General features: G+C 48.5%; 1 protein-coding gene across 4 annotated transcripts in view; it reads right to left on the reverse strand.

The window, feature by feature from the left end:
• Nucleotides 1-19,406, reverse strand: part of PI4KA (phosphatidylinositol 4-kinase alpha) — a 548,133-nt gene that overhangs the window by 453,014 nt on the left and 75,713 nt on the right. For all 4 annotated transcript variants that reach the window (XM_085633226.1, XM_085633227.1, XM_085633225.1 and 1 more), the window contains exons 11-13: nt 16,540-16,731; nt 8,624-8,724; nt 7,385-7,514 (exon numbers count right to left, since the gene is read on the reverse strand). In XM_085633226.1, the coding sequence (XP_085489352.1) occupies nt 7,385-7,514; nt 8,624-8,724; nt 16,540-16,731 (423 nt within the window). The remainder of the gene's footprint in view (nt 1-7,384; nt 7,515-8,623; nt 8,725-16,539; nt 16,732-19,406) is intronic.

Genomic DNA, 19,406 nt, shown 5'->3' on the forward strand with positions numbered 1-19,406 from the left:
CTGCTGGATCATAGTAAGGGTCCCCCAAATCGTCTGGGACAGGAGACAAGGTGGGGGAACGATGAGGTGGAAGGGGTGGAGGTGGAGAGGGTGGAGGAGGTAGAGGAGGTGGGGAAGGCATCCTGAAAGGAGAGGTAGCAATGTCCTTTCTCTTTGGATGTGGAGGTGGAGCCGGCTTGTCCAAATGTCTCTTTTTTTAAGACAATGTCAAGTGTCCAGTCTTTGGATCCTTGGTGAGGGTTTTTTGCAGAGGATCCGGAGTGAAACGCTCCTGTGACACCGGTTGTTCGGTCGGCGCCGAAGGTTTCGGGGCCGGCGGCTGTTTAGGTTTGTCGAAGCCGTGCTTCCTGGGGACCTCCATTTTTTTGGTCGGTGCCGAAGAAGGTTTCGGCACTGGAGTGTCGGTGCCGAGGGACTTGTGATGTTTGGTCGGCGCCGGAGGAGCCGGTTTTGGCACCGAAGATTTCGGTGCCGGGTTCGATGTGGAGGTGGAGGACGATTTTTTCTTCGGTGCCGAAGGGTGTTTGTCGGCACCGGTGGCCGGCTGGCTCGAGCCCGAGCTGCCGGAAGGCTTAGAAGGCTTCTTTACCGGGCCCGAAGGTGGGGTGTGAGAAGCAGTGTCCTTGGTCTTGCCTAGGCCCGGAGGCGAAGGTGTGACCGAAGCCTTTTTCGGTATCGGCGTGGGCGTGGGAGGGGGAATTGTACTCACGACCCGCTGCGCCGGGGTGATGTCCTCCACATCTGAGTCGTCGGCCTCGGAAGGGCACTTCTTGAAGGGAGTTCTTTCCATCAGCCGAGACCGGAGCGGGAATTGGCCTGAAGGCCGCCGTCGACCACCGGAATCGAAGAAGTGCCGAAGAGAAGATGAATAAGATGATTTATGTCTTTGAAGAAGCTCAATGAGCGAGGATTTGTGCGTCGATCGGTGAACTGGGAAGTTCGGAACCGGAGCGCGAAGTATTACATCCGAGCCCGATGGCGGAAAAAAACAATCTGAGGATGGAGCCGAAGCCCATGCGCAATACTAACCAGAGGAGGAGTCACCGACCTCGTGACTCCCAAAGGCTTTCCAAGAGGAAAAACAAACTGCAAACATCCGGGTCCAACACCAGATGGTGATCTATGCACAGTGTATAATCTGCAGCTCATATGCCTCGAACATATTCTTTTACTTATTTTATTTTCTAGAACCAAGTAAGCCTGACACAGGTAAGCAATAAGTACTTTACAGTAGTAATGCAGTTTGAATGATAATTGTATATGCACTTTGGTTATGCACTCTTGTTACACCCTCAGCGGCACTAGAGCGGCTGGGTGCAGAGTGTTGAGGCCCAATGTTATCCAAGGGGGATAGGGGGCCTCCGGTTGGTGGCTGCTGGCAAGCAGGCCACTGGGTTGTGGGAGCAAAGCTCCTGGACTTTAGCTCAGGGAAAATGGGGAAACAATTTAGCACCGAAGGTGCACCCTCAGCGGCACTAGGGCGGCCGGGTGTAGGGTGCTGTTTCGAGCTTGGATGCCCTGTTGTTTCCAATGGAGAACCTCCAGGTTGCAAAAGCACTGCAGGCAGGGAGACGAAGGACTTCTGGGTGTGACCACCACTTCGAGAAGTGAGTTGGGAAGTTAGGGGTTGGTGAGGCACCGTTGGTTTGGGCACACAAGGCCATGGGGCGTCGGGTGCAGGGGTGCCATTTGGGGTCGGATCTTCTTACCAGCTCCTGGTCGCGGTAAGGGGGCCATCTGGATTTAGTCTGCAGGCGTCGGCTTGAGGCAAGTCAGGGGTTGCAGGATCTCGGTTTAGGATCGCCCGGAGTGACCTCCTTGTGGTGTTTGCCCACTCAAGCCCGAGCCGTGGATGGCGGGTGCACGGTGGGGTGGGTTCGCGGTCACCGGCTGCTGCCAGAGGTTGCAATTGAACAAATCCGGTGTTCACGGGAGAAGCAGTCTTTGAAAGTGAAGGCAGGCAGGTCCTCTGGGGTTTTTGAGGTTGCTGGCTGCAGGACACACCGGCATTTCGCAGGAGCAAGTTCGAGGGGGGAAACAGGCCGGTAGGGCTGGGGCCAAGTCAGTGGGCATCTTTCTCTTGTTAGCTGCTGCAGGGCTGTTTGCTCCTTCTTTTCTTCTTGTTTGTCATCTGTATCTGAGGAAGCAAGGTTCAGGGGTGCCCCTAAATACTAGCTTTAGGGGCCTTACAGGTAGGTAAAAAGCAGGGAACAATGGGTCACTTACCTGGGGTGGGTACACCCCCTATTATGCCATCCTCCATTGGCAGAGGGGCATGTGCCTGTCCCTGGTTGCTGAGTCACCCCATCTTCAAGATGGCGTGGACTGAGAGTTGAGCTTCACCTCGCCTCCCCCACTTGAGGGGTGGAGTTGGCAGAAGTGGGCACACCTCTCTTCTTCACTTGTTTTTTCCCGCCGGTTCTCCCGCCGAAGGTGGGTGTCAGAACATGTGGGGACCAGTTGCTGAAAGCAGCAATTGGCCAGGGGAAGCTCACAAAGGCGGCAAGCCTTTAAAGCTTCCCCTTCGTGAACCATGCCTATTCTGGGGGAGGAGGCTTGGCACCTCGTTCCAGGATGTGCATTGTTTCAGGCCCCGCAGAGCATCAGGCTCTCGACCCAGGGGTCCAGAAACATGTCTGGTGGTGGCAGGTGAAAGCAACCACTCAGCCAGGACACTAGAGGTGGGTTAGTTTTCAGGGGGCATCTCTAAGATGCCCTCTGTGTGCATTTTTCATTAAATTCCACACTGGCATCAGTGTGGGTTTAATATGCGGAGACGTATGATACCATACTTCCCAGTTTTCGAAATGACAAACTCCCAGTACCATATACTCTTAATGGCAGCACTGCACTTTCAATGTCTAAGAATGAACTTAGACACTGTAGGGGTACAGGGGTCATGCACCTGTACCCTCACTACTGGTATAGTGCACCCAACTAGGGGGGAGACTGATTATGCCAGGGCAGTGGGTTGTAGGCATGGCACACAGGGATGTGTGCCATGTCGACTATTTACTTTGTTCTGCACCAAAACACGCAGCCTGCAAAAGGCAGTGTGTGAGTGTAGTGGTGTAGGACCTCTAAGGGTGGCACAATAAGTGCGGCACCCCTTAGTGGCCTTCTCTGGTCACAGTGATCTGGGTACCTGTGGTACCATTTACCAGGGGCTTACCTGTGGCCAAAGATGCCAATTGGGTTTACGCTTCAATGCAGTTTTAGGGAAAGAACATAGGCCATGGGTACCCGATTAGCAGGAGCCCAGGGCACACTCAGTCAAAGTACAACAGCAATTCAGCAAAAAATGGAGGCAACCAAGCAGAAAGAGGGCACTTTCTCACAATATTAACTGGTGGTAAAGTTTCCAGCTCTGGATCGTACCTCGAGGAGAAATCATTAACAAACACTTGAACAATATTTCTCCACTGAAAAAAAAAGGAAAAAAGTATAAAAGCACTGGAAACTACACTAGATGAAAAGGGTGTCCAACTAACGGGTGTGGAGGCGGCCAAGGGGATGGTCAATAGAAGCAACATATGAGCAATTATGCCTAGCCAGCCGCCAGAAGAGGGATGAGACTGTGATCGTAGCAGTAATTATGTAATCTGTTAGGGAAGGATGAGTCTCCATGTGTGTCCCAGGTAGAGCAAACAGTGTGGGGTCTCAGTGATTGTGAATCCCTGTGTGTCCTGCAGGCAGGCAGGAGGGAGTTGGTATAACGGTATCTCTGTCTGCGCAAACTGTGTGTGGGACATGTAAGCGTGAGTCATGGTGGGCACTCATCGGTTTTTGCCTCCACAGTAAGTAAGAAGGTCTCCCAAAATTCTCTGCCCGTGCGGGAATCGCCTCTCATTCGGAGCAGCTTAAGAATGTGAGCTATCGCTTTGGTCCACGTCAATAGCACTCTGAGCCAGCGCCAAAGTTCCGGAGGTCCCTCCCCTTGTTGAACTGTACTTTGTGCCATGTTATTACCAATAACATAAGCAATTACACAGAAAAGTAGTGTCAGTGGGTTGAGATATTGTATCATTGTGGGCAGTCGCAATTCATGCCATGTCATTTCTGTTGGATACGCACGTTTTTGCATCCAAGATTAGGGATAGGGGAGGCTAACCCCAATACCTCAGTAGGAATAATGCAAATCTGCTGCAGAACTATATAGTCAGGTATAGTTCAGGTCTGCATTAGAAATCTAAATGAGCATAATTGAGGTATGCCTTGGAAGTCATTTAGGCTTATCCAAGCAAGAATATGGAGGTATACCCAGCTATCACAGCAATTATACCTTTGCAAGCTCTACTATTTGAGAGGGAATAGTTGTTGGAGCCCTTGATAGTTCAGTAAGGCCATTTATGTCTACCCAAGATATCCATGAAGATAGTGGACCTTTCAGAGATGTTTATGACAAGAGTTTAAGTCTGTCCAGATATCAATGAGGACAGTTGAGGTCTGCCCTAAATAACAGAGGAGACTTGAGATCTTCTTATGATATCTGCTAAGGTAGTTAAAGTACGCCAAAGATACAATAGAAAGAGGCTCGAAGTATCTTCCGATACCACTACAGTTAAGATGTCCTGTGCCTCAAACAGTTCATTATCATTTCTAAGCTCACTTCCTTCTCTCAGAAGCAAAGGACAGTCTCAACCAAGATACTGCCATAGGCTGTGAAAGATTTATCTGCGGAAGAAAAAGTAGATTAATCACAGCTGAAAGAAAATGTGCCGAGGGAAGTGAGGTATGTCAGACGTCTTTCAGAAGGAAAAGGCCCTATTCATGTAACAGCAAGAGCTGTATGATTTTCTTTTTTTTTTTTTTTTTTTTTTTTTTTAAACCTTTATTGAGCATGAAGAAATAGTACACAGCTGTACGCCTACATCCTGAGTGATCAGGCCGGCAGCGACAACATGCAGTGAGGGGGGCATCCATGAACACATTTTGAAAAGCAATCTCTAGTTTACACAGCATGTCGCCTACAACCCAAACGGGCCGGCCGCGTAGCATAGGAACTAGAACTGTGTGGACGTGTAGTAGTAGACAATCAGAGCTGCATGAGGTAATCCAATAGGAGGAACATGAGGTTTCATTCAACTTTAATAACGGAACTAAACAAGTGCTACATAAACTGTGCTCTTCCAGCAAGGATCCAGCACTCCCAGCCCAGGCATCCATGGCAGTGTGTCGCTTGGCTGTGCAGGTCGCGCAGCATGCCATGGCACGCAGGCATCAGCCAGAGAGCCGACGTCCCGCGCCCCAAGGCCCTGTCCGGTCAGCTGGGAGGGCATGGCAATGGTCATATTAGAGAGCATGACTTGAAGCGGCATCCTGTAGTGTCGTGAATGCTATGCCGTAGTGGGGGGGGGGGTCACTACAAGCTCGCGGCTCCCTCCGCCCGCACAACCCGGGGGCGCTAGGTGATTCCCCGGGACGCGTGAAGCCAGCTGGGTGTAGCGAGAGCGCCTGCGTAGCATGCATGGGGAACTAAGGGAGTGCGGGAGGGGAGGGGTTCAAGCTGGTGTCAGCTGGTAGCGGAGTAGGTGCCGGAGCCGGTGAGGTAGGACGACCCTCCACTGGATCATCCCGACTCGCGCCTGTCGTGGGCTCGTCTGGGGACTGTAGTTTTAGCAGATACGCAGTGAGGGGGCCCCAAAGGTCCTTGGGGCGCGATTTGTGAGGCAGAAGATCTGAATAGTTGTGCAGTTGTTCCTGCCAAGTTGTCATCGTATCCAGCCAGGTTTTGAACTTAGGCGCTCGCCCCCGCCCCCACCTGCAAGCGACATGGCGCTTTGCCAGGAGAAGGCCCATCGCGAAGAATTTCCGGTGCGTCTTAACCGCGTGGTTGGAGTGGCCCAGCAGGGCAATCTTAGGACAAGGAGCAATGCTTACCCCAATCATTTCAGTGAGGGCTGTGAACACCTCACCCCAATAGGCGGCAACTGCCCGGCAGGACCACGCCAGGTGCATGAAGTCCGCTCCCGGCCGTCTGCAGCGCAAGCAGCAATCATTGTCCCGGAGTCCGAAGCGGTGTAGTTTAGCGGGTGTAAAGTAGAGGCGATGCAGAAATTTAAAATGAACCAGGCGGAGGCGGGCATTTCCCGTCACCGCGCTGGTATGGGAGCAGCTCTCCTCCCACTGGGCGTCCGAAAGTGACTCCCCCAAATCGCAATCCCAGTCATTACGCGCTCGGAGTGTGGGGGGGGACGAGTCAGCCTGAGCGTGGGTATATAACATGGAAACCACATGTGTCGGGGTCCCCTTCTGCAGCAGGGCATGGAGGGGCGCCATAGTGTCCGGCTCGCTGGGAAAGTCAGGGGTGACTGCCTTGATATTTTGCCGGAGCCGAATGTAGAGAAAGGTATCCATAACGGAAGGAGCGGTGTCTCTGAAGAAGTGTGTAGCCGTGCGGAAACTCCCCTGGTGGTACAGATCTCCCCAGGTGTGCACCGCAAGCCTTGCGAGCATTCTACGGCCAATTTCCTCACGGGCCACACTCACCCTTGGATCGTGGGCCAAGGTCATACGTGGAGAGTATAGGAATTTCACTCCCATGTGGTCCGCCAGTCGTTTCCAGGCACGGACAGTGCAGTCGACCGTGGTGGGGTCTCTATTTTCTATTCGGGCTGACGTGTACAAGTATCCGGAAGGTTGTTCCGGCCTCATATACCCATCTTCGACTGCCAAGTGAGCCATAAAGGGGGGGGGGGGTGAAGCCAGTAAGCGGCAAAGTGACCTTGTGCGCAATCATAATATCGCTGGAAATTGGAAGAGCTGTATGATTTGAGACATTGTGGGGTTGAGGTCAGGTAGTTGGTCGCTTCAGAACTGCCCAGCACAAAGGAATTTGAAATGAAACAATCACTATATATGGGAGAACGATGGTCGAGTAATTTCTGGTATAGTTCAATACTTCATGGACACACTTGCAGAATTTCTGGTATAATTAGCTATGAGGTAGTGAGAGTGTGGAGATCAGAGAAGCAGAGATCACACGTTTCACATAGAACCTCAAGATATTATCAGTTCTCGCAATCTCGCAATGTGTAGGATGATGCATAAAAAAAATACATGGTATGTGATGCTAACTAAGTGCTTGGAACGTAGGGTCTGGAGGATTCTAAAGAGTACTTCAAATTATCATGGTGTCCAAAAGGGTGGTTCCAAACCATAGAAACACTGGGTGCAAATAGAGAACAGGAGGGATGCAGAAACTGTAAACATTTCTGCCACTTTTTCGAACCTCCTGGACTAAACGTATTCCTTATGAATCCCATGTCCAGGTTTGTAGTTGTGGAAGAGAGGTAAGTGGGGTTTGTCTGGTACATTAAGCACATATTCTGAAAATCATCACAGAGCGTGTTGCCAGATTACAAAGGCTGAAAAACTCTCTTACCTGTAGGATTCTGGCTGTGGTACTTGTAGAGCTTCACCAGGACTGGAGAAGGAACCACAAGGAAGTCTCTCAGTGACGGTGTCACGGAATGGACAACAACGGGAAAACGCTCACAAAGCCGACCTAAACCCTGAATAAAATACAAAATCATGCCGAAACAGTTTATGAACTAAACCACTTAATGTTGATGTTCATAAACTTCAATTATTAATTAATTAATTAGCAGACAATTTTTTATCAGGTGAATCCACTGTCAGCGCAGAGCAAATAGGCAATTAATAGAATCATATTAACAACTCTTCTTCCCCAACTATCTTTCATCCTCATGACATGAAAGGGCCACCCTAGAGAACAGAAACTGGCAATAAATGGTCATTCTATATATATTTATATTTGCACCACAGTAGATATCCAACACAGTTCAGCATCCAAGAAATCAAAGGAGAAGCATCAGGGGTAACTACCTAGAGTGGCTACATTAAATGTTTGGAGGGCATGGAAGCTGCCAAATGAGAAGAGAAGTGTAGGAGAGAGACACAAGTATTTGAATATGTATTTCTGCAAGTATATTTCAATCATTTCAATACATCTTCGGAACCTGCAATGGCTGATCACCGAATTCATGCTACAGTTGTTAGAAAATCCCAGTTCTTCCATGCAGCCACCTTGTACTCCGCACCACCCTCTCAAAAACCTGCAGACATGCTGAGCTCCGGACATACTTTACTAAACTACTCATTTGGATGATTTTACGGGTGAAGCATGCAACTTGAAGTGGCAGAACGAAGCGGTAGCTCCAATGATGCAAGCTTCAGTAGCTAAGAAATGAGTAGCCAAGACAAGATGTATGTGTTTTGACACATCCAGATACTTCCTTAGCGCTAATAGCTCTGAGAAAATGATGCACCATGAAAAAAGGAGTAAAAACTAAAGTTAGCATTAAAGAAAACAAGTTTTCAGATTTGTTTGCCATTTGCTCCTTCACTACACAGATTGTTGCGTGTTGCTTGTAATTTCATTAGAATTTCGAGGAAGGTTCCTGCCAAACTCAGAGATGGTCTACACATTTTCTACAGGTTGCTCTTCAATGCCTTACTTCCTTCTAAAGAGTCTTTCCCAGTGAGTCAATGAGCCAATACAGGCATGCCAAATCCTAGAAGCCTGCAGTTTTTCCTCTGAAGACAAACCAATGTCACATGCAGTTTGCAGGGCCATGGACTCTGCTCTTCACATACAAACCTGGAGGCAGCAGATGAGAAGTGGCATATGGGCGATTATGACCTTGCTGGATGTCTTGGACTGCAGTTTCTCAGACAGCTTGATGCACAGGTTCTCAGCACCTGGTGCAAAAGAAGAGAACCGAAGAGTAAGTAAGAGACTGGTGGAATGATGATGTAAATACCGTTACTTAAAGGCTGCAAAGCTCAAAACTCCTGATGACTTCATAAACAGAGATCTACAGGCTTTTAGGTCTCAGTCTCTAGCCACAATCTTTTTTACGCTGTACACTTCCATATGGAAATGAACTTGGAAACAATTAGCAGTCACCTTAATGTGAGCGACAAGGAAGACAGGGCTGAAGCCACAGAAACGTTACTCGGGAAGTACTGATGCTAGTTTTCGATTACAAGCAATTTTCTCTCTGAAAATAATTACATAACCACACACTACCCCTAAGCTAACACGCTCCCATGCTCTCCTTGAAGCACAACATGTGCGACTTGCTGTGAGAGAGTAATAAATGTGGCACACATACAAATAAGTGAAGCACAGCAACGGCTACGCTCACACCTACACTTAGATGGTACAGAAAAAGGTAGATGGACAGATGCATGCAAACACGCAAATGTGCATAGTAAAACCAATATAAACTGAAAATCAGTGATAAGTAAACAGTAACACAATAATGCACATACACTCCATGCATTTTTTCTGACACACAAATAAATGAAATAACACAGAGTGACAAACATATGTAATTACACAAACATGCAGGCGAGAAAGTTGCTTTCCTTCTGGTGCATATTCCAACTGCTGATTCCTCACCTCTAGGGTATCTCCAGGCCCCAGACTAGATCGGGAAGATTTTTAGCAGAGCCCCTGCGCCCCGGTAGTTTGTGCAGTGTGGCTCTGTATCAACTCCACTCTGCCCCTGAAGTGGGGTCTGGATCCACATAAAGGGCCACCCAAGTACACTGACGCCACTTTCTTTCTGGAAACCATCTGCAGTTTCTAATGCAGAGCTCAAAAACCAACTGTTAATACCAGTGTTCGGATCTCTAAATTAAGACGTTTGGGAAAGTGTCTATTCCATAGAAGGGTGGGATGGGAGGGAGGTGAGGAACTGCGGTTAATATAGAGTATCCACCAGAGAGAGCATTACTAAAGGTAAGTAACTTCTGATGGATATTTCTAACTGCAGATTCCTTTAGAATAGATACAAAAGCAGTACCTTCCCGGTGGTGGGTCTGTGAAATGAGTCACAAAAAATGTCCTGCAGGGCCGACTGGCCAAAATGTCCTTTCAGTCAGACCGAACTATCGAGGCAATAGTGCTTCGTGAAAGTATGCATTGATGTCTATGTAGCAGCTTGAAATTTCGAGGACAGGCACTCTGCATGCCAGCGCAGTATGGGTCTGTTGGAGAAAGCCCTGAATCGGCTGCCTCTTGGCCAAACCTTAAAAAATCTTGATGCAGAGGACTATCCACCTGGATAAGGTGACTCTTTGCACGGTCTTGCCTTTCCTTGCCCCAGAGACCACCACAAAGGCCTTATCGTCTGCCTGATGTGACGAGCTGAAGTGATCACGATGACGAAAACTGTCTTCAGAATCAGGAGATGCAGGGGACAATGGTATAACCGTTCTAACGAGGTACACATAACTAAAGTAAGGACCAGATTAAGGTCCCACTCAAAAGGCTTTGGGATAAACATGTGGATCAAACCTTAAAGAAAACATCACAACAGGAAATAAACAAAGATGGCTGGTCCTGTCACTACAAAAGGGCTGAAAGGGCCAACAAGTAACCTTTAACAGTGCCCACTGCAAGTTACTCCTGGGTCAAAAACAAAACAAATAGTAACACATCCAAACGTTTGGTCTGCAACAGGTCCACTTTATGGGTGCCACACCAAGCCACAAACTTGTCCCATCATCTGCCAAAAAACAGATTTTGTAGAAGGATGGCTGGCCACCAAAACAATATCTACTATTTTGGAGGGGAAGATGAAATGCAATCAACTGCTACCGCTCAATCTCCATGCATAGAGGTGCAGATTGCATAGGTACAGGTGCAGGACCCTGCCTTGCTGCTGCGAAAGGAGATCCACCCAAGGGGACAGCCTGATCGCAGGATAGATGCTCATGCCCAAAAGTCCCGGGTAGAACACTATTCTGACCCAATCCGGAGCCACTAGGGTGACTTGTGACTCTTCGTTCCTGATCTTCTTTAGAGCTTCGTTCAGGAGTGGGAGTGGCAAACAGGCATACAGGAGTCCTGTGTTCCACTCTAAAAGGAAGGAGTCTCCAAAATACAGCCTTTTTGGGAACTCCAGCATGCAAAAGTGTTGACAATGCCTGTTCTCGTGGCGGTGAGGAGATCGAGCCAGGGTTCTCCCCATTGTTAGAAGACACTCTGTGCCACCTCCTGGTGTAAGTGCCATTCATGATCCGCAAGCGTTGCCTACTGAGTTTGTCCGTCCTGACATTTAAAGATCTCGCCATGTGGTGTACTATTAGGAAGATGCCTGGACAATCCAGCCAGTTCCAGAGGCGTAGAGCCTCCAGGCACAGAGCCCTGGTTCTCACTCTGACCTGCTTGTTGCAGTATCATATGGCGGAGAGGTTGTCCGTGAGGACCTGAACTAGCCTTCCCTGATGGACAGTAGGAAGGCTTTCAAAGCCAAGCGAATGGCCTGCAACTCCAGCAAGTTCATGCAGATGCAGGTCTCCATTGGAGAACAAAGTCCTCTGATTTCCACAGTTATATACATGACCTGCTCAGCCCAACAGCAATGTATAAGTCACCCCCATCACCTCTGAGTGGGGCAGAGAGAGGAGTCTGCCGCTGCTCCAACAGAGGTCAAGCAACCACCACTGCAGAACGTTTGCTGTCTCCCCTGGAACCTGTAAGGGATCCGCAGGAAAATGATTATTTGGGGTGCGCAAACCTCCACCCAAAAAGATATGGCCACTACATGCTAGATGTCATACAAACTAAATAAAATAAACCTGCGTTTAATCCCTGATAACTTGACAAAAAACAGGTAGGCTTACATCAGTGACAATATGTAAAGGATTAAAGCAGTGCATACAAAGAAGAAAGTCACAGAAAACACAATAAATCTCTACAACCAATTTTAAAATACAGAGAAAAATGTTACAAGTAAAATAAGGCCAAAACAACAAAAATCCCACAATGTGTATTAGAGATATGAATTTTAACGATTTAAGTGAAAACTGCACCAAAAACAACAAAGCACCAATGTCAGTCTACAGAAGAAGCAGACCGGCACCAAGGTGGGGTTTGAGGCCCACTGAAATGGAGCCCTGATAGGATGCACCAAATGGATTGGACCTGGTGAAAGTCTGGAGATGAAACATCCTGCTTGAGCGGGCTGCTCCGGAAAAGTTTACCACTGCTGTGGAACCAAAGCCTAACTACTTAAAGCAGGTTGGTCCCGCTGGCGCTCTCCAGGTTTGGAGAATTCTTACTGAGCATTTTGGATGAATAGGTGTGAATCATTTTTTTGGGGCGGCTGGGAGCCTTGAGTGGGATGAAGCATAAATTCAATCTAAGACCGTCAAGTTGCCAGATCCGTTGGAGCTCTAGAAAACAAGATTTTGAAAGTTTCCAAAGCTCCTTTTGGTGCCCTAACAAACAAAGGAGTACACTTCTAAGCTGCCCAGTGCCTCAGGCGAGGCCACTCAGGGTGCCAAGCAGAGGCCAAAAGCAAAGTTTAGCAGGGGGTTTCTAGGAATACGCCTCCTACAGTTTGTGTCTCTGTAGCCACATAGGAGGTCAGGCAACTGACACTGGAGTCCACTTCTTTGTCCTGGGTGCAAGAGAGAGCAGGGCAAGTCCTTCAGTGCTCCTCTAAGGTCACAGCCAACAGGTCCAGTCCTGTCTATCTTCTGCAGGCCCAGACAATGTTCTGGTGAAGGCTGGCTGATGGTCCAGCTTTGTAGCATTCACCATCCGGTGAGTGGGAAAGACTCCCTAACCAGAGGTAAACGTTGCTAGGGTTAACCCTACCCTTTTTCAGCAGTTCCGGTTTGTCCTACTTCAAAAAATACCACAGTGCCCATCACTCTCAAAATCCAAGATTGGAAAACCCTTTGCCAATGTGCAGAGCCTGTGTGATCAACCAGAGTTGGGTGTGGCCAGAGTATTGAGCAGTCCCCTGCTCTGTTGCCACTCAAAATGGGTTCTGGGGGTAGCTTTCATCCCACTGGGTTCGGTGACAGCCTGAATATGTGGACGAAGGCTGGAGCTTACCAAGCATCACCTAACATTTTCTTGTGACAGATCAGTCCCTTTGAAATCAATTAAGTTCCTGCACCCAACCCAACTGATCTTCTTGCCAGGTGAAGAAATCACCTCGCACACCCAGGCCACTGTCTCTGTTCTAGGAGCAATTTTCACAACTCTTCACACCGAATTCTCGCCAAATACAAACTGGGCAGTCACTGGACTGCTAATGCAAATTGCCTTCAGCAGTTTTAAGCACAGGAAATGTATCTTTCTAAAAGTTACATTTCCAATATATTTAATAAAAATCCAATTTCACCAATGCATTGGATTTTTACTAAATATAAATTAAGTATTTTAATACAGTCTGTAGCTGGTACAAGTAAAAAATTATAGGTTTAAATATGCAATTTATACTTTGACTTTTTCTATATACCAGTTACAGCCTCGCTAGTAACAATGTCACTTTGGGCCTCGTCACTGCGGGAACATGAAATCTGTAATGTCACACATGTTCTATTCTTAAATATTAAGCACCCTATCTTGTGGGAAGCAGTGTGTGCTTGGGGTGACTTCCTTAATATTTACAAACAGGTTTACCTATGTGTCAATGGGTTATTTTGACAGGAGGGGAAGCAGGGTTCAGGCTGCTACAGCCAGGCTACACATGTTAGACCTGAAACCATATTTTTCACTACCAATGTGGTGCTTGGCACAATAAGTGGTGGAATCCACACGTATCATTCAACTTTCAGGCCATGGGTGTATATTTGGACCATATGCCATGGACTTATAGGCAAAGTTAAATGTCCTATTCAGGTTTTAAGCCGGGTTTCACATGTTTTAGGTTCAGAGAAGATACTCCAGATACTGTATAGCAGTTTTCCTGTGCTAAGAGTTCAATACTGCCTGCATGCAAGTCTCAAACGAATGAAAACGGGGGTGACCCTCCAAAAAGAGATCACTTTGCAACACAATCTGACAAGGTCCTCTGGTGCTAGACATACTGAGACTTCATATCCTTCTGTAAAGCCAGAGTGTGCCATCTGCAAAGGACAGTGAGCAGGGTTGCCAGTAGGCCAAGAAGCATCAGAGCCATCTTCACTGAAACGCAGGACAGAGGCTGAAACATTAGAAACATAGCTCAAACGTGATGGACTTGTTGATCTGGAGAGAAGGCCTAGAAGCGCAAGATGGCACGGATGAAAGGGAACTTCTACAAAGCAGTCAGGTATGATATCGGCAGGTTGATTGTGAATACGAGCGATCCAATAGGTTCGCCATTGCGTGGAGGTGGTCTACGACTGAATCTGGCTAGCTTGCCTTCATCTATCTGCCATTGGAAAAGGGGAAGAATGGTACTCTAATTCCGAAGATGGACAGTGACCTCCACCATCAACGAAGGGCACTGGTGAGGCCGAAAGGGAGCACGGCAAACTGAAAACGCTTGTGGTCCACCTTGAATTGCAGGTAGCGTCTGTGGGTGTGCAGGACGGCGACATGGAAATAGACATCCTGCAGTTCCAATGCCACCCCCAGTCCCTGGGATCAAGTGCCGATGGAAAATGGGCCAGCTTGAGCATCTTGAATTTGTTCTTCTGTGGGAAAGAACTGAGGTGGTGAGACGGCTAGCATGGGACAGAGGCCTCAAACATTCTTGGGCAAAAGGAAATATCAGCAGTAGCCCAGAGTTATAATCTCCAAGGGTGGAACAATACTGATAACTACTTTGTCAAAAAGAGTCTGCACATCCTGCAGTAAAATGGACCAATGATCCTTCGGAAGCTGCTCTGATGAGGATGGAAGATGTGAAGGGAATGGAAAGGAACAGCAGGGAACAGCCTTGTTGGACTATCTACAGGACCCACTTGCCAGATGTAATCATTTGCCACCCTTGGAGAGAATGTCTGATCCGGCCTCTCACGGGGTGGTCATGTGACACTAAGGGTAAACTAAAGTGGCTAGGGGACTGCTGCCAAAGGGGCTAATCAACTAATCCATAAATCTACAGCTTGTAAAGTGCAACTACTCACCCGTAAGAGTCTCAAGGTGCTGAGTATGGGGAGGTTCTCTGTCCCTACAGGACTGGACATTGTCTGTTGGATCCCCTACCCCGACAGTATTAGGGTGAGCATCAGTGATGTGTCACCTGTGTTTACTGATGGGCAAAAGAAGGGTTGGTAGCAAGTGCCAACCAGGGTGTTGGTTAGAGACTAGGTTGAAAGGCAGTAAGCGTTATGATAAGAATTATCTGGGCAGTAACACCACTGTGAGGAAACTGTTTTTTACCTCAACAGAAAGTAACTGTACATCCAAAACGTATGCCGTCCATCTGATGACTATGGCAATCAAAGCAGATTCCTCGGTGGAAGGGCCGGGGTGAAATTCGCCCCTTGTCAGAGGAAGTGTTCAGCCCACTAGCCTCTTATATAAAGACTGTCATCATCATATTGAGGGGCAAACTCATCGCCAAGAGATGATCTACTACGGTCAGAGTCCGAGGGTAATGTTCTGTCGGAGTCAGAATGATTGGGGCTGGGAGCATCAGAACTGTAACAGAATGTGGCATCGGCCGAGGTCAAGAGGGATTTGGTTCCGAATAAGACAGAGCAATAGGATCGTCATCTCTCTCCAGCATCGGTCCATCGTCAACACACTAGAAAGGATTGTGGTGCTATGCATAAAGTAGGCTTCATAATAGGAGCTGAACCCAAAGTGAGTTCAGGGAGCACTGACTGCACCAAGGGTGGACCCGCCAGAAGTAACCTGCAAATACACGGGACCCAAAGGAGTGCCAGAGGGACCATTTAGGACACCAAGGATGAGGAGCACAGCCTCCATGAATGCCTCAATCTGTTGCAGCGTCACAGACTTACCCAGAAATTCAGGGTGTATCTGGACCAGCTGTGGAATTGCCTCCTCAGCAGGAAACCTGGAGAAAAACCAGATGCACCTTGGTGTTTTAGGAGGAGACGTGTTCCCTTGAACACTGGAATACTGGAAAAAAGCTCATCAACTGACAAGAAAAGGTAGGTGGCAGCCCTGGTCCTCATACGAAGGCACGGAATGAAAGGACATGATGTCCACATGCTTGGGTGGAGCCTACATGAGATTACAGTGGTCTCTTCCTGGGACACAGCAGAGTCAACACAGAGCCATACAACGCCACCTGCTTGCATGCAAGGGTATGCTAAAAATCTTCCAGATCCAAACTGGGAGATAAAGATGAGAAATCTGCATGTAAATAAACACATGTAGTCACAAAGGAATCCGGTAACAAATATAATAAGATAAATATTAAAAACTAGCGTACAAAAACTTGCACCAAAACACAGAACAAAATTCACAGTCAGGACTCTACATTAATGTAAAAATGCCATGCTCTGAAATCATGATCAGTACAATGAGGCATGCAACAAAGAAAGAACTGTTAAGTGCTATCAGCAAACAGGACCACCTGAGGAGTGTTCTACAACGAGAGCTCAAGAAAGACTTAACAAACCTAGTTTAAGAGAGTACAGATTGACTTCGCTGCTACACTAGGTTTGGAGGGCAAAAACAAGAGTTCAGGTTCTTGATGCTCAGAATAGTGGCTTTGTGGGAAAGGAGTGTAAATCTGCAGCTAAATAAATGAATAAGATAACAGTCTCCATTTTGGAGTGGAGCAACCCCAGCATGGTCACCTTGCTCATCCTTGGCAGCCCACACCATCAGATCCACACAGGCAGCGTTAGCTTGACAGCGCAGTTTCAGGGGACCCAGCTCGCTGTGCAGTCTGTCCACGTCATGCAGGATCTTTTGCAGCTCGGCCTGACTAGAGTTGAACTGCTCCAGCACAAAGTCATGGATCTCTTTAACAAAGGAGGTTCCGAGGTCTGGAGACGAAAAAGGACACTGTTAAAACTCAAACAAAGGTCTGTTAAGATAAACACTGTTCTACACTTCGTGGTGATGTGTCAATCTTAACTAGAAAAATCAATCATTTGATAACTAACAGATTTCAAAACCTAGTTGCTTACCTTCAGGAACATTTTATTGGTAGACATTCTGGTGTCCAGGAGATTACCTGTGTAAAAATACCCCAAGTGCCATACTGGTACAAAATAAATGTTTCACTTTTGATGAATGTATACTAGAGACATAAAGGCAACACCAGGAGCTGCAAGGTTCTTGACATTGAAAGTAAAGCTCTCAGCCCATAAAGGCACCTCAGCAACGCTCAGCCCAGAGGCAAAGAAGAGACAGACCAAACAGATAAAAAGTATTACCTAACAAAGAAACTAAGAAAAAAAGTTCAGAATGAGAGGAGAAAGGGTGACACTGTAATCTGCAAAAGACAGTTCACATTTTTAGAAAACGTGTTTTTTCATTCAACAGCAGCAAAGTATACAGCATAATAGGAAGACACACATGGTAGCATCATAGAGGAAATAGTTGTACAGTATAGCATAGCAAAAGAGAAAATGAAGCATACCATACAGTGGTCAACCAAGTGACGATTACAGCATGAAACTCAAGAGCAATGTCTATATGTGTATCAAAGTTACAGCACATGAATGTGAATGTGTACTAGGGTGAGCAAAATGGAAAGCAAGAACTACACGAACCAAGAAAAATTCAAACAATAAAACAGCAACTAACAAAAGTGTGTGTAAGAAAGTGGGTTTCTGTTGCAGTAACCCCCCTTTTTTTGCCTAATAGCTGATGCACTTTTCCTTGTGGTGCCCTGGGCTCCTGCCAATCAGGTGCCCAGGGCCTGTGTTCCTTCCCTAAAAACTGCCTAACAGCCAAAACCCAAATTGGCAAACCCTGGCCACATGTCAGCCCCTGGTAAATGGTACCCTAGGTACCCAGGGCCTTGTGACCAGGGAAGGTCTCTAAGGGCTGCAGCACACACTGCTCTTGCAGGCTGAGTGTCTGGATACAAGACAAAACAGAGAGTCGACATGGCACACATCCCTGTGTGCCATGCCCACAACCTACACTGCCCTGGCATACATCAGCCACCCCTCTAGCTGGGTGCCCTATGCCAGTGGTGTGGACACAGAGGCAGGAGCCCTGTGCCCCTACAGTACCCAGGTCCATTCCTGGGTCCTGTAAGTGCAGTGCTGCCAGCTAAGAGAATATGGGGCTGGGAGCTTGTCAAACACGAACTCCACAGCACCATAATGGCAGCACTGAAGAATGAGAAGTTTGGTATCAAACTGCTCAGCACATTAAATCCACACTGATGCCAGTGTGTGATTTAATGTACAAAGCACCACAGAGGGCATCTTAGAGAAGCCCCCTGAATCCTAAACCTACAATCCACGTCTGTTCTGAGGCTGCCTAGGCTGCCACTCAGCAGACATGTTGCTGGACCCCTGGGTAGGAGAGCCCCTGCTCTCCTGGGTCTGCAACAATGCACATCCTGGGCGAGGTGCTAAATCTCCTCCCCCAGGATGGGCAGGGGGAAGCTTCAAAGGCATTCCGCCTCTGTGAGCTTCCCCTGGCCACTGCAACCCCCCACTCTGGCGGGAAGCTTGGCCGGAAACCCCAAATAAGGACAGGGGATGTGCCAGCCTGCCAACCCTACCCCTCAGGTGGGGGAGGTGAGGTGAAGCACATCTACGGGCTCTCGCCATCTTGAAGATGGGAAGCCCTGCCCAATCAGGACTAGGCTCCTGCCCCCCTCCCACAGGAGAGAGGCAGGATAGGGGGTGTACCTACCCCAGGACAGGGACCCATTGGCCCCTGCCCTTCCCCTACCTGTAACACCCCTAAATCTAGTATTTAGGGGCACCCTGAACCTTCCTTCCCCAGATTCCAGATTCCGAAACTACAAGAAGAGCAAGAAGAAAAGAAGACCTGCCCTGCAGCTGCTAAGGAGAGGGAGACACCAACTGCTTTGGCCCCAGCCCTACCGGCCTGTCGACCTCGAACCTGCTCCTGCTCCACACCCGGCATCTCTTGTGGCCAGCAACCTCAGAAACCCCGGAGGACCTGGCTACCTTTGAACTCTGATTCCCTGGGACTCCCATGAGTAGAGGCTCTACTCAAAACCTACCTTTCACCCCTGGCAGCAGCCCGGAACCGCGATCCCAGCCCACTCTGCACCAGCCAAGCCTGGCCGGTGCCGGAGTGAACTAAACCCACGAGGACGACCCCACGGCGACTGTGACCCCGAGTCCGGCACCCAAGGACCCCCCTCGACAATCCTGAAGAAGCCTGCAGCCTCAGAACAGTGTGCCGCCCCAACCGCGATCCACAGAGGGTAAGATTTTCCGACACGAAAAGGCACCCCTGCACCCGGCGCCCCACGGCCCTCTGTGTCCAATCCCGGGGTACCTACCTATCCTCCAACTACCCAACTTACCTCTCGAAGTGGTGGTGGCACCTGAAGAGTCCTCGTCCCCGAGCTTGCAGTCTTTTTCCAAACCAGAGATTTCCCATTGAAATCCATTGAGCGCCCGACGGCTCAAAAGCCCTCTGCACCCAGCCGCCCGAGTGGCCCTGGCAGTGAAAACACTACACCTACCTACTTCCCCACTTGCCCTGAGTAAGTGACTAG

This window comes from Triturus cristatus, chromosome 11 (genome assembly GCF_964204655.1).
Source record: "Triturus cristatus chromosome 11, aTriCri1.1, whole genome shotgun sequence".
In the NCBI taxonomy this organism is placed as follows: Eukaryota; Metazoa; Chordata; class Amphibia; order Caudata; family Salamandridae; genus Triturus; species Triturus cristatus.